Source organism: Arvicanthis niloticus, chromosome 12, assembly GCF_011762505.2.
Source record: "Arvicanthis niloticus isolate mArvNil1 chromosome 12, mArvNil1.pat.X, whole genome shotgun sequence".
NCBI classification, from domain to species: Eukaryota; Metazoa; Chordata; class Mammalia; order Rodentia; family Muridae; genus Arvicanthis; species Arvicanthis niloticus.
In genome coordinates this window covers 70,145,165-70,160,631 of record NC_047669.1, presented here as the reverse complement: position 1 = coordinate 70,160,631, position 15,467 = coordinate 70,145,165, and the positions used below count along the sequence as shown (strand labels likewise).

Here is a 15,467-nt window from a genome sequence, read left to right as displayed (position 1 = left end):
GAAATAAGTCACAAAGTCCTCAGGCGAAGCACACATATAACCTTCTTCAGAAATGAGTTATGAAGGTGAGAAAAAGAATCTTTTGGAAGTACATAAGAACTTGAAAAAAGTCCATTTTATCAGGAGTCCTTGAAGTTCTTATATGGGAAGATGTCAGAAAGACTTGGAAAACTCATCTCAACCCCTAGTGGCTTCAATCTCTTCTTTGATTTCCTACCAGTAACAGACCACACACTGATGCGAGATGATCCGAGACGAAAAGAAATGTGTTCTCTAAGAACACTGACTCCAACATTTCAAGTATAAAATGTCAAAAAAAAAAAAAAAACCTCCATGGTCAGAAACAAAAAAGGATTAAAATCAAAAGAGGTACCCCCACACTTCTTGCAGGCACAGTATGCCATTCTTTTAAAAATAAACATATGAACACACATTAACATGTGTCTTTCCTCTGTGTGCCCTTGTCTGCTTCTGTACTTGCTCCCATGATACATGAGACCCCCACGCCCTTCCTGAAAAGCACAAGAGCTCCATGAACAAGTTTTAGTTTTTTTTCTAAAAGGCAAGGGAGGGCCATCTCATTTCCCATTTTTTCAGTGAAAAATAGAAAAGCGATAGAACTTTTGTACAATAGTAAAAATATTGTATAATTCAAATATCACTTGCATCGTATTGTAAGATGCTAAATGGCTGCTCCTCATGATATATATTTTCACTAGAAATGTCTAACGTTTCCAACGCTAGCTAATTTGAATTCGTCTTAAGATTTGGCTGCCAATTAATGATGAACGGTAACCAAAGTTTTATTTTTAAATTTTAAAAAGAGGTTTGGGTTATGTTTTGCTTTTCTGAAAACTGTATTCTTGTGTTTTGTGTAGTATTTACACGTGCTGTAATAAGCCAAATACTAGTCTGTCTTGAGTCCTTGTACATATTTCTGTGTAGCTATAACTACTGTATCACTTTCATTATTAATGTACAAAATATAAATGTAGATTTATTCAGTGACAATGTTAAAAAACTTAAGATATGAATTTACCAATTTTCAGGACTTTGTATTAATGTATAGTTAATAAAAATTAGAATTTCAAAAACTTTAAAAAAATAACAAATACACACACACATACAAATTATTCAACTATTCAGACATATGCTGGCACTTTCTCAAGTGTCTGGAAATCAAAATCAACTTTTAAATATTGCAATGCTGTCAAAGTAGAATTCTTTAACATGTCATCAAAGATGCTATGTTGTCAAAGTAAATATACAGAGAATAACATCCTGTAGCTTCTCAGCTGAATATGGAAAGAAAAGAAAGATATGATATTTTATTTCTAGAAAGCTCGATAAATTTTGACCTGTGGTCCCCATTTTAAGATGTCAACACTTCATCTGAGAAGAGCAATGTCAGAACTTTTGAAAGAGGAGAACCATGGCTTGAGAAGTATGATGTCATTCAAAGGACTGGTTTAAACAAGCATGATTGTTGGTGGAACCAGAAGCAAAACAAATATAATGCACAGGTGACAGGTGATAAACTGTGCATCTCAAGCTCTTAAGCCTGATAAAGAAAACATTAAGATTGTACACACAGGGAAGATACAAAGTGGATTTGCTTTATTCATGAATGGAAGGTCATCTTCACAGGCAGCACTACAATAAACTAATGTAGTGTTGTGATGTGAACGGAGAAATACTAGGCATAAAAAGAGCCTCTGCCTAGGCAAATGCAAACTCTCCAGTCTGGTTCTTATAGTCCTTACCTCTTACTTGAATGTCTGATCTATCGCTGTCATGCTTGTAAGTCAATCCCAATACTCTGTAAACTACAGCCCACTCTCGTAGGAATGCTTGCCAGGCTCCTATCACCTCATCCACTGCACTTCTCTCTGTTGCTGTGGTGATGCACTGTGTTTGACCTGTCAGTGCTGAGCTTGGCTCTCTGACAACTGCCCACTCTCTTATGTCAAACCTTCTAGATACCAACCATCCAGCTGTGTGTTGAGTCCAAATGCTCTTGTTACCTTTCTAATTCTTACTGTCTCTCCAAACCCCACTGTGAAGCTCGCTCGTCAGGTCTTCCCTTTGAAATCCCTGCCAACCCTAAGGGCCTCACGCATGCCAGGGTTCTTCATTACGAAGTTTCCACCCCAAATCTATCTATCATTGCTTCCAGCTTCTGTGCCTCATCTTCCATAGCCACCGATCTTTAAAGTTTGTGTCCAGCATTACCGTCCTGTGAGCTATCTTTCCCGTGGTCGTAAACCTCTCTGGAAATGTTTCTTAAACAGCATCACAAGCCTGGATATGTGTTTTAAAACTGTTTCCCACATACATAGCACTTTCCCTCCAGCCTGTTTCTCCCTTGGGGTATGTTAAGCTCCTTTAATTAGATCCCATTGAGTTGCCATGCCAGGGTCTTGTCTGTAGCATGGTAGGTATACTTAACCTTTAAGTTGCTGAGGTTTTTTTTTTGTTTGTTTGTTTTGTTTTTTTTTGACTGAAGGATAAGGTCTGGTTCACTTGCTGTTGTCTTTGATGTAATTCCAACTGAGATTAATTCTGTTTATTCACTAGAATGTCTTTGTGTCTTTGCTATTTGAAGGATCCACCATTTCTGTGTCGTCAATCTGTCCTCACACAGAAATAAAGTATTCTATGTCTGAATAAATTTGCTACAAATTATTTGAAAGCGACTGTTATGTATAATCTTCAAAGAATTGAAGACATTCTTGTTTTGTTAAAATTATAAAAGAAAAACAAGAATCTAGAAATGAAGGCGAGGTACATGCTTTCAAGAATCTTTCACAGTAGCTGTGGGACTTTATGTGAGTGCTAACAGCATCACTGTATTTCTAGCAATTAATAGGAAAATAAGGATGTTTTTTTCATCAGAACAGACCATCTTATGCCACAATAACGAACAATTTCAATGCTCCAGATGCTTTAACTTGGACTGGTCTGTCATTGAGAGGTCACAAACATCACTCCAGTTTCAAGGACCTTTCTCATACTTGGACCCTAGTGGAATTTCCTGGTGGAACTTTTTAATGTCTCAGATGTTACCACAAGTAGCATGCGGAAAACATTATCAAAGTCACCAATTGAGATTCAACATTTTTTTTTCAAAGTTGGCATTAAACAGTGAAAGTTACAATGTCTACCCTAATAGTATAAATCACAGACAATTGCATGAATTTAGTTCTAGACAATTGAAGATGTCCCACTCCTTTTCTTCTTAAAATCAACTTCTGATGCCATCCCTACATGCTCTTCGTAGGCCCTTGCACAAAGTTGGTCACTATCACCTAAAGCCTATTTTCCCTTTATATATATATATAATATTTATACTTAATATATATCTATATCCTTAGAATATATATATATATGTGTGTGTGTGTGTGTGTGTGTATGTACATATATATATATGTGTGTGTGTGTGTGTATGTGTATGTATATGTGTGTGTGTGTATGTGTATATGTGTGTGTGTTTGTATGTGTCACTACTTAAATCAGTTATTCCATGTGCTAGTCTAGGAACTTGATTTATTCCCATTAACTACTTGTATCACAGTAGTTGTAATTGCTAAATTTAGGTCACACAAACAGCTCTACCACCAATAATAATAACCTCCTGACACATGTGCTCATTATTCTATCTTTTTTAATAAGGAAATCCAAAGAGGCAACCAACTTACTCCAAGAATCACATAGGTAAGATTGCATTAAGTTTTCTTTATCATTCGCATCATCTGTGGTTTCCGACATTCAGGTTATGACTCATCTGGGAGCCACTCTGAAGCTGCTAATAACTTGATAATTGTGATGTGGTCTTCACCTCTAAAACCGCCACATCTAAATTGCAAATAAAACTAGTTTCTTTCTTGTAGAACCTCAACATGCCCTTTCATTATAGGCCAGTTAACTTTAATGGTATGTACTCTTATGAACTCCTTGGGGTTGTACTGTGCATAGACATAAAGATTGCCTTCAACATACTCATTCCCCAAAACTTGGCTCTCTAGGTTCAGCATACAATTTATAGCAAGTTATCTAGCTGAGAACTTGTTTTGAGTCATTTTTCTCTCTTATTTCAATCCTCTATCTATCCATCCATCCATCTAACTATCTATCAACCTATCTATCTACACTTATAGAACAGATTGAGAAAATGCAACACTTACAATAAAAATAGTACTATTTAGCAAGGATATTAACAAATGCTATCAGTTAATGGTAACCATCAAATATAACACCAAATAAAAACTATACATCCATTGCTTATATTCTTATTACATCTTATCCTCATAGTCATCCACAAATAAAACCTATGTTTGTTATACCTATATATGATGACATTTAAAATTATAATAATTTTATTGGTTTACTTAATGAGTAGAATTCCTTAAATTAGATTAATAGAAAACTAGAAGGAAAAGTAGCAATGTTTAACTAACATATGCCTCTTCCTAGTATTTGTTATCTATTCTGTCTGCTGCATATCCTGGCAAAGTATAAACTATTAACTCTGGGTTTATTAGAGAAAGTACTGAAGTACTAAGAAAGAAATTGTCCAAGGTTAACCACTAATATAGAAATTCTATATAATAATAAATTCACAGCTCATTAATGCATAGCCCTGACTGCATATCCCAGAGTGGTTAATTCTTAATAAAGCTGCTTCATATTGTATAGTTAGCTTCTTTCTCTACGAATCTGTGTCTCTCCATTCAGTTGCCTTTCTTTCCTTAAATTTTGATTTTTCTTACCATCCCTTGGCTTATGGAAACACTAATGGTAAGTCAACCATCAACGTGAAGTCACGAGGGGATTATTCTAGGGCACTAATGTTAGACACAAGCACGGCTGCATTCATGTCTACACTTCAGTTTCTAAGCAAGTATGGATTTGTATGCTCCTTTGCTACTTAAATCATGAAATTGCTGTTTTATCTGACAGCACCTTAGCAAGTGGATTGCAGCACAGTTAAGGAAAGGAAAGATTCAATTTTCTATGACCTGAACACTAGAAGGCATCCAACATTCTTTTCTTTAAGGGCTACTAAGTGTAGCTTTAATTTTCTTTGTTCTGTGTTTACCCTAAAGGATTTTAACCTTTGGGGGAAAGAATTCTACAACTCTGTTTTAATGAGTTAGAAAGATTGCACTGACTCATTAAAGGAAGTGTTTTTCCTGACTCTTTGGATGATGTATTTCTTTTGGCTGGTGGCTAAGGAAGTTTATCCCTTGCACCTTATTATTGCCCTGGATATAAAGTACCAATGCCACAGACCCCAAAAGACCATTGGATTCAGCTGTATCTTCTAATAGAATATTCATTTGAGATTCGGCTGTATTTCTAATAGAGTATTCATTTTCTCTGACTGCTGCAGCAAATTACCACACACTTTGTAACTTAAAATAATAGAAATTTATTCTCCTTGGGTTCTGGAGGTTAAAAGTGTAAAATCAGTCTCAAATTTAGGTGTTGACTCCAAATCAAGGTGTCAACAGTGCTGATTCCTGCAGTGTGTCTAGTGGAACATCCGCGCCTTCACCTCTATGGCTTAAACGTTGTTAGCATTGCTTAGTGGGAAGCCAATGTGTTCCAAATCATTTTGGTTGCCACTTTGAATACCACTGTGTGTGTGTGTGTGTGTGTGTGTGTGTGTGTGTGTGTGTGTATCTGTTCTCCTTTGTTCTCTCTGTCTCTCACAGTTATTCTCTTCCTCTGATAAAGAAGCCTATCAACCACACCAGATTTGTCTTAATGAATCTGCCTCAAGAGTTAATATATTCATACCTGGGATACAGCTTTTGCACCATCAGTGGTAATTATAGGTTCTCAGAGGTTTAGATGTAGGACTTTTGGAGTGCATAGGTAATGGACACTAATCCAATAAATATTAAACATAGGGGAAACAAATAAAGGAATGCCACTTTCAGTGGTAAAATGAAATTGAGTGATGAGTATGAGTCTCTGAAGCTTTCAGAGGACGATGTCACACAAACAACAATCATCTTCATTTTGGGAGTAAACCTGTCAGTTTTGTGACTCTGATAACTGTTCAATATCTCCCAATGATGGAGACTAATAAGGAAAGCTAGTCTATAAAGGCACCGTATTCATGAAGTAGTGAAGAGGATGAGGATGGGGACAGTTTGTGTGTGAACATGCTCTTCTGAGAAGGAGAAGAAAGGAAATCACAAAAGCAATGAGTTGAGGGAACCTGCCCTTGGGACCCGTAGTATTTCACTATTTGTGCTACTTTGTCTAAATAAACTTAGACAATTCCAAAGTCCCACACATTGAATACTTCTTATACTAGCAGATGTTCTATGAGGTATTCCTGGATGCCCAGCTTTATGAGTAATAGCAATTCAAATACTTTTTATTCAGTGCTGGGGTGAAGATGGGGCATGTTTCCTTTGCTGCGTTTTTGCCCACTCATTCTATTCTTTCCATCCTCTTTGAGCCTGTTACAGAGAAGCCTGAAGTGAGAGACTAATGTTCACTCTGACATCACATATACTAGAATAGAAATGATACTGTGAAGATTAGTGTGGCCCTGCCTAAGGATCACACACAGATCCCCACCCCTGTCCCCTCAAACAAGAGGGCATGGACATGCGAGGCAGTCAGAGCTCTGTGTGAGATAGTGGAAGAGGAAGGGGGAAATGATGTGATTAAAAAATAAAAAGATCATAGAATCATAAAAATAATGTCAAATGCAGAATATGGTAACAAAGGAGAGAGAAAGAGATTGACTTAAGGCTTCACCAGAATCTGGATGATACAACAGGACTCAGCTACCATGGGAGATCAAACGATAGCTGCCTTATGCATCTAATTCCTCTTATTTTACCCACTCTGACATATACACACAATATCCTAGAATACTCCATAGCCAACTAATGTGACTCCTCTCCTCTGAAAGGAATTCTAAACTGGAACACAATACATTGCAGGAGAGTTGTTCATTGCTATGTTCTATAATAAACACTGAGAAAGGTGTTGATAAAATACTCCTAAATATGTTTAGAGAATGTCTCTAGCTTTACATTGAAGTGAAACTTGAAAACCTAGATAAGAGACATGAAGCGGTGACAAATACCTCATGGAGCCATGAGAACATGATGTCTTCTGACACCTGCCCCTGTAGCTTACCTTCCCTGAAGTCCCTATTGCCTTTCGCCTGAATGCATCATTGCTAATACACATGTTGTTGGTTTTTTTTCTAGTTTAATAGAGAGGCTGTAAGCCTGAAGTACAGTTTCGGGTTACAAGAACACAGCCTCAGCTCTTCAGTTTAAATTAAAATCTTAAACCTTCTTTCAGCCTTACCTTAAGCTTGGGAGGCACCATTTACCACATGTAGAGTCTGTAGCGAACACGCAGATCATTCAAACGAAACCTCACAACACAGTCATGACATTCTGTCACAACAGACTGGAAATAACTTCAGTCCTGGGATGCGATAAAAGGAATGTTCAAAGGAAAACAAGTAGAGGACAAGTAAATCTTATTTGCTGGAAAATGCCCTACATCTGAGAGCATGGAGGCTTTACAGCATGGGCAAAGGGAACCCGGTGCATAACCTTGGTCAATTAAGAAACAACAATATTAACAAATTGGTTTTGTTTGATAGTACATGAGGTGGAAACTCTTTAAGAAGGAGAGTTCATGGAAGCTTTGGTTGCTTAGCAACCACTGACCCACGGGGACCAGTTCATTTTTAGTCTGGAATAATAGGTCATCAAATGACACTGGGATTACTGTGAGCCTCACATATGGAATTATCCAAACACATCAGCTGAGAAGTTGTCACCCATGTCTGGCTTAAAAGAGGGATGTGTGTAACACATATCTGGGGGAAAAATGATCCATTTAATGCATGGGTCTCTTCTTTTTCAAGTGACAGTATTGAGACAGCAAAGCCATCCACCTTACAAGAAAGTGTGATCCAATCTTGCAGTGTTCTTCAGAGTCAAAGAGTAGAAAAAATATAGGCCCTTGCTTTATTGAAGCCCTGGGAACCTTTTAATAACCATGCTGTAGAACCCTGTGGAGACACAAACTCTTGTTAATCACTGATTGGCATATGAGAGTTCGCCTATTAACACTAAAATCACTATTCACTAAAGCTATGGTCTACAGAAGTTGACAGGTCGGTGATGGTCAGAGTAGTGATTATAGGTACTTTGAAGACTCAAAACAAACTTATTTTTGTATGAACCTGAAGACACCAGCAGCTACAGCTAAACAATACAGTAATGAGATGGTATGTGTTATTGTGTCAGACCAAGAGAAGGAAAAAGAGTCTGGAGATGTTTGTTGCAATCACCAGGGAAGATATAAAGAGTCCTTCAGCTTCAGCCACGCCATACCCACGCAGGTGCCTCTTGCTTGCACTCGCGGGCTCCATGTCTCTTCGTGGCTATCCTAGGCTTTGCAGTGCCACATCCCATAGAAATCACTGCTACATCCCTGTGGCATCTTCCATCGCTGTCTGCTCAGATGATGTAAGCTCTACCTTTGTACATTACTTACCCAGCAGCTACCAAGGCAATCTCTGGCTTCTGGACCATTGCCAAGACTCCTACTGTGAAGCACCTTGCTGTGACTCTCCCAGCTGTGTGCTCAAGACTTGCACTCCAAGTTGTGATCCCACGGACTCCTGTGTGCCTTGCAATTCCCCATCTGCAAATCAAGCTGTTAGTGAATGCGAAACTACCAACAACAGATCCAGACCCAGCTGCAGTCCCTGTAATGGAACAAAAGGGTATGTATCCAACTGCTCCCAGGCTACTCGATTTGCATCTAAAGCCTGTCAGACTCTTCAAAATGGCTCCCGCTGCATAGGGACATTTAATTCCTTCCCCAAGAATCTTCAGGCCCCACACCACTGTTTTCTGGGCAACAGTGAATATAGAAGCTATCGAAATTTTGGATTCATCACCAATAGCTTCTCTCCATCTTGCTGCACTATCGGTAGCTACCATCCCCGACGTTATCTAACAAGATATTGCCAGTATCCAAATTATGGGTCTTCAAGCTTCCCATCACGGAGTTATTTATGTAGAAATTTTCAAACTCTGAGCTGTATACCTAGTACGTTTCCACCTCTGAGATACTTGTGCAGCAATTACAGACCTCTGAATTGCTACTACTGATTGTCTTACAGCGCATACAAGAGCTCCGAAGAGGCCGATGGATCACAGCAGGTCTTACTCAGTTCTAGGGTCTCTATTTTTCTGACAAATCAATCTTTTCATCTCAGAAGGTTGTCACACTAGCCTCCAGTATAACTATAGATCCAGTTAACCACTCAGTAGTTTGTTCTGATGTTAGTCTGATTATGCGGGTAGTGTTAGCTCTAAAACTGACTAGAATGGACTCACTGAAGAGATTCCATATGAAGGACACTCACCAACATCTTCCTTACTCCGGTTGCCACTTGCCTTGTGGTAATCCTCTACCTGGGTTGATGCCTGATTTCTACACAGTTTTTTTCAGATTGTTCTGCTTTTCATCAATAGTTCTGCTAACTGTCTGATGAGCATCTTGTCTGCAAAGGGAGGAATAAAATTACCTTAAACCTACTAAATGGAGCTGTTTCTTCCTCTCCTTCTTGACTGATTATCAGGAGTCCATATCAACAACAACCACAGTTACTAAAAAGAAAAGCTCAGCAATTGTTTCTTTCAAAGAAGACACAAAGCACAGGGTTGATTGACAGTTGACTCTTAGCCTCAACCCTTGGGAAAAATACTCAGGACTGAGCGAGGCACAGAAAGTATTTGACAAAAGAAAGACAAAATGCTGTTGTAGATTCTCTGTAACTCCAAGAATTCATCTATGTTCTGGATTCCTCTGTAATTCTGCTCTGTTGAATTGCGTCATTATAATTTTAGAAAATATCTCAATCCTTGACTAATAAACAACGTTCTATCTGGAAACCTTGGCTTCCCTTATGCTTCATGACATGTTCACTGATATTTTGTCTATATTGAGCACAGCAGTATGCATACCACTGTTGATTTAGAATTTGTATATAAAATAGAGTTATTTTGGTTTTGTTTGTAGCACGTTAAATTTATTCATCTTGCGATGTTTGTGATCGATTTTCTAATAAAGAAATTTGGTGAGAATGCATTTCAACCAGTATAACAGCATGTATATACTTCTATGTGTAATATATATGACAATGAATATAGGTACTATTTGAGAAGATCAATCGTTAAATATGGAATCTCTTGAGAAGTGGTTTTAAGCCTATACATTTCTCAATCAGAAAATGAAAATGAAAGCTTCGTTGGTACGAAACTGATAGACACAGTGAGCATTTATATAAGTAAAATGTGAATCGTGTTTAAAGGAAAATGATTTGTGGTGGTGAATACAGTAGGGGACCGGGATATTTGAGAGATTCAATGGAACTGACAGCCAATGCCTTACGGCTCAGGTAAAACAGTGATGGACTTCTTGCCTAGCCTAAAAGGCTTTGGAAAGTACTTTTAGCTCTTTAAAAATAGGTAACTTAATGTCCAAACCATTCTCGTGGGACTAGCATTTTAATAAAAATTAAGTGCATGCGTACTGTATTTATGGAAGGCTTCAGAAAGAATATTGATGCCTTGATTTTGCTTGAAGATATTTAGAGATGATGATGATGTCCCTCAGTCTTGTGAGTGCCTCAGGTTTCAGACAACTCTTTTATATGTTACCAAAACATTATCCTTTGGAACCGAACATTGACTACATTGGACCCATTTAATCCCTTTCACAAGGCATAGGTGCTCAAGTACTTGAAAAATGTTTTATGTGCATTACTTGAATGTTCAGATCTATTTGCCTCGATCTACTTTTTATCTTTGCAAACTCTAAAGGTGATCCTATTCTTTGATACCTTAAGCGGGATTCTCTGATGACACTGAGATTAGGGGAGAAGTATTCAGAGAAATAATATACTGAAACAAAAACATAATACTATCTCAATGTCCTGAGGAGGGAAGGATCACTTCTGACGAGAAAAATGACAGAACACTCTCTGGGAGAACTGGCCTTGGAGTGATGTTGAATGTTGACATGACAGAGTTCTAAGTGCTCAGGGATGGTGAAGGAAGGTCACATGGGAACCCAAGTGGCACTGAGTTTGAGTGAAGGAGGGGTTGCAAACATGTATCAGCAGTGGATTAAAGTGGAGAGAAAATATAGGATATTAGATCAAAGATTATAGGTAAGAAAAGTTCTCTTAAATAAAAACAAGCAAGTTACGAGAGATTTATAAATGATAAAACCAAATGAAAGACATCATTTAAAAATGAAAAATGGAGGAGGGAGATGGAGCACGTGAGAAGTTTATGCTTACCCCCTAAATTTTCTGTAAACATAAAGCCTAAAATAGATCTCTATAAATGAAGCCAAATAACTAGTAAAACAGTGCAAACAACTCCCCGGAGCAGAATTAGGAGAAAATAAGTAGCATGCGTTCCACAGAATTACTTTTCTAGCTAGTTCAAAGTAAAACAAGAAAGCAGAAAAGTCTTGATGAGAAACAAACAATGCCAGCAGATAATTACTAATAAACAAAATATACATTGCCTGTAAAGTAGTCACTGTGTTAGACCCATTGGTAATTCTTTGTTATGAGCACAAGATAATCTTGTTAGCATCTACTTGTCAAATATATTAAAGTGAGTAATATGTTAACTTAAGAATATCATTTCATGGGCTGCAGGTAGGTTCAGAGATCAGTAGGGCTTGCATGGATGTAAGGGTTTCAAAGGCACCAACTGAATGTTCATCTAACTCCACATCTTTAAGTGTTTCCCCGGAAAGTGTGATGTAGAGGACAAACTTCAATGGACTTCATTTTGCTGTTCTGTGTATATTAGTAGCACCATGAAGGGGGTTGTCGATTATGCAACCTAGCCAATCACAAAGTGGGATCAGCTTTGTTGTGAGATGCTAAATCTCTTAAGTTCAGACTCCATTTTAGAGAACCTGACCTAAGTTTGAACTCAGGTAAACTAACAGGCTGGTACCCAGCTTTAGTTTCTAAGTGGCCCCCCAAACAAAACCTGAGCCTAGCTCCAATCTCTAGGCTAATCCCCAACAAGACCAGAGTTTCCAGGTTACACCCTCAACAAGACTAGTGCCTCCAGGTTATTCCCCAAACAAGCCTGCACTGCAGGTTACAAGTCCACCCCTTGCCTAATGACTACCCACGCAGAGGCGAGTAGAAGTTAAGTTTATGATATGACTTCCAACACCAGCCAATTATGTTAAAGGCCACAGTAGCTTTCCAATTAGATGATCCCTGCTTGCTGTTTACTATAAAGCCTTGTGACATAGACATTCGGAGCTCCCCCACCCCCATCACTGAAACCATCCTGTGTGGCAGTGGTGCATTGTGGGGAGGGGCAGAGCTAGATCAAATAGAATAAAGACCCTGCTGTGAAGTGCATCAGATTGGCTCCTGTCTGTTTTTCAGGAATCACTAGCATTCCACTGGCACTACAATTGCTTAGCTCTCTTTTCTGTTGTTTTTTTATTTTTAAGTTGCATATAAAAACCATAACTGTCAAGTCTAAAGTATACTTGTGAATCTGCAATTCCAAATCTAAAGTTATCCCAAAGGCACTACACTTTGACCCAGGTCCTCACAGTGCAGTCATTTCCTGCCATCAGCTGAAGTCCAAGTATGCAACATAGAAAGTACCAGAAAGAAATAGTTGATAAGCCTTATGTTGAACCCTAATGTGAATAATAAAGGAGGTGAATCGCCAATCTTTGCAGTACAATGGCCTTCTTGTTAGGAGCTGTCTGGTTGTGACCAGAGCACTACAGAACTTAAGGCTCCCTAAAACACAAGAACAGTGATGTGAAAATTTTGTTAGTGTATGTTATTGTAGTTCTTCTGTATTGATGCTTATTAGTGATTGATGTAGCTAATTTATAAACTAGATTTTAGCATTAATATGTAGATACAAGAAAATACAAACTGAATACAATATCTGATGTGACCTGACATTTCAGGCATCCCCTGGGAGTCCTGGAATGTAAAACCCATGGATAAAAAAAGGACTGTTGGTATTGCTTTCAATACTTCTTTGATGCGCCAAAGTAAAACAAAGTTCTAATCTATCTGCTTAAAAAGAATTTAAGAAGAAAAAGATGATGTGTCTGTTTTGGGAGACTATTAACTAAACTGTAATGTTTATAAAATTTTACAATTAAAGCGAGTTGTCTATACCAGTATAAATTATTATGGAAAAAGAAAAATTTTAAAGTAAAAGTGAAGAAGTATAAAATATATGTTATGGTATACTCTACATCACATAAATAAAAATTTCTCTTTGTTATATAAATATATATTTTATCTAATTAATATTATTTGCAAATTAAAGCCCACTAGTATGCATCAAAAGTAAAGACATGTCACCCTTGGGGAGAATTTTAAAAATGAGAGTTGAAAATTCAGTAAGCAAGTTTCAGCTTTGATGCTTCAACTTTATACAAGCAATTAAAGTTTAAAAACAAAGAAAAATAGTACTGAGAAAGTCAACTTCCTCCTCCAATCATAGAGAACATGTAATCAACATCATTCTCTGCCATCCTATTAATCACAATATTGAACACCAAAGTGAAACAGGTCTCTGTCCTCTACAGGACTAGGCCTGCTATAAAGTCCCAGATTGCAAGAATTCATTGATATCTACCACAATGAATTTCCATTAGGTAAAAAATACACTTAATAAATCATGTGCTATGACTTTTTAACAAAGCACATCACTCCAGAGAAATGTAAGTTGTTGTACCCAATTAAATCTAAAAATTATAGGTAGAAATACACTAATGAATCTGCTTTTTCTTAACCTCCAATGTATCCAATGTATTGATAACCAATGCTTTTGCCTCCCGAATAAAACATAAACATCTCTTTGCCATTTTTTTTATACAAGAGAAAACTTTATTCCACACTCCTAAGACTGCTTCCCATAGTTGCAAACATTTTATAAATGCAAGTGGAAGTGAAAAGTGTCTCTGTTTCTCACACTCTTCCCATCTCATAGACATAGCAGAGTCAAGGAAATGCATGCACACCACCTCCTTATCAATGCTGTAAACCAAATAAAACTCTACCTGAAAATTTATGCAATTTATGACCTCTGTAATGAATAATTAAAATTTCTTCAAATGTCTGGAGTTGACCCTGGATATTTAGATGGTTAACAGTTTGTGATAAGATTCAAACAGCTAATAAAGCTGCCACCTTTGGCATGCTAGTTAGGTTTCCAGAGGACTGCACGACAGCCATGTTTGCTTCAGTCTGCCATCTTGAAACGCTTTTTCACGCCTATCAGTTAGAACCCTTTTTTCATGGACTATGGTAGTAAGTGTGTTAAGTCTACAAAATTACTGTAACATATATAGTCATCAACATGTCTCTAAACTTTTTTTCCATTAAATTTCATCAGTTTTTTTCATCATAGTGTCATCTTTTGGGTTTTCCATAAAATGTCTGTCAACTCTTCTATCAATGGTCAATATGCTGCATGTGACTTGCTGAATGTAAATGAAAGTCATCTTCCAAAAGGCTCTTCATGACCAGGCCTCTTGCATCGTTTAATTAAGTAAATTGTCACCCCTAGTATGTTCCAAGATAGCTAATCCCCAGAACTGCATGTCTTATGTTAGAATTTTTAATTACTTGGCCTGCTAAAGTCACAGTCCCTAGATTGTTTCAGAAGTGAATCAAGACTTGGTTGAGACCTCTCCCAGATGTGTATGCATGTGGTCTCATAGCCAGTGTAATTATTTTGGGCTCACTAGACTTCAGCTTGGTCTCTGTGTAGTAGTTTAATCTCACCAACAGCTGTGGCTCTGAATATCACCAAGCCAGGCTACCAGTAGAACAGAGGAGAACAGGGTCTCCCATGCCCCATTTGTTTGCTGTGCCTTATGGCATAGAGTCAGGGAAAAGCACGACAACATGTTACCACTGCCAACTTTCACTGTGAAGAAGTTTATAAGAAGTCATTTTCTTTAATTTTTAGAAGTATATAGTTCCTAAATTTATATTTTGACATTTAATATAAAAAACATGGTAAATGAAAATATAATGGTATATAACCTTGCCTCTGCCCTCGGGAGGAAGAGGTAGCTGAAATGAGGGTTCAAAGGCAACCTGGTCACACAGTGGGACCCTACATTAAATTAGTAAATAAAAGTAAAGAGATGCTAAATATTTTTCAATCGATAAATAAAGATTATAAATCAATAATTATTTCTTTGATAAAAGAATAAATATTTTAAGTACAGAATTCTTTCTTCAGGGAATAATTATGGTGCAAATAAGATAATTTTCAAGGTTTCAGCTTTAGATAGTGGACAATTCCTCACCTACCATGTAACCAACAAGAATGAAAGATTATAAATCATGCTAACAGGGAGTCTGTTGT

At 37.5% G+C, this 15,467-nt stretch overlaps 1 protein-coding gene across 1 annotated transcript; it reads left to right on the top strand.

Moving 5' to 3' along the window:
* Positions 1-7,351: 7,351 nt before the first annotated feature.
* Positions 7,352-9,173, top strand: Krtap24-1 (keratin associated protein 24-1). The gene has a single exon (XM_076942491.1). It carries the CDS (start codon positions 8,274-8,276, stop codon positions 9,171-9,173), a length of 900 nt encoding a protein of 299 aa, XP_076798606.1. The 5' UTR covers positions 7,352-8,273.
* Positions 9,174-15,467: the final 6,294 nt, after the last annotated feature.

Excerpts from the sequence above, each read along its gene's own strand:
- Krtap24-1 (XM_076942491.1), top strand. The coding sequence starts at position 8,274 with ATGAGATGGTATGTGTTATTGTGTCAGACCAAGAGAAGGAAAAAGAGT.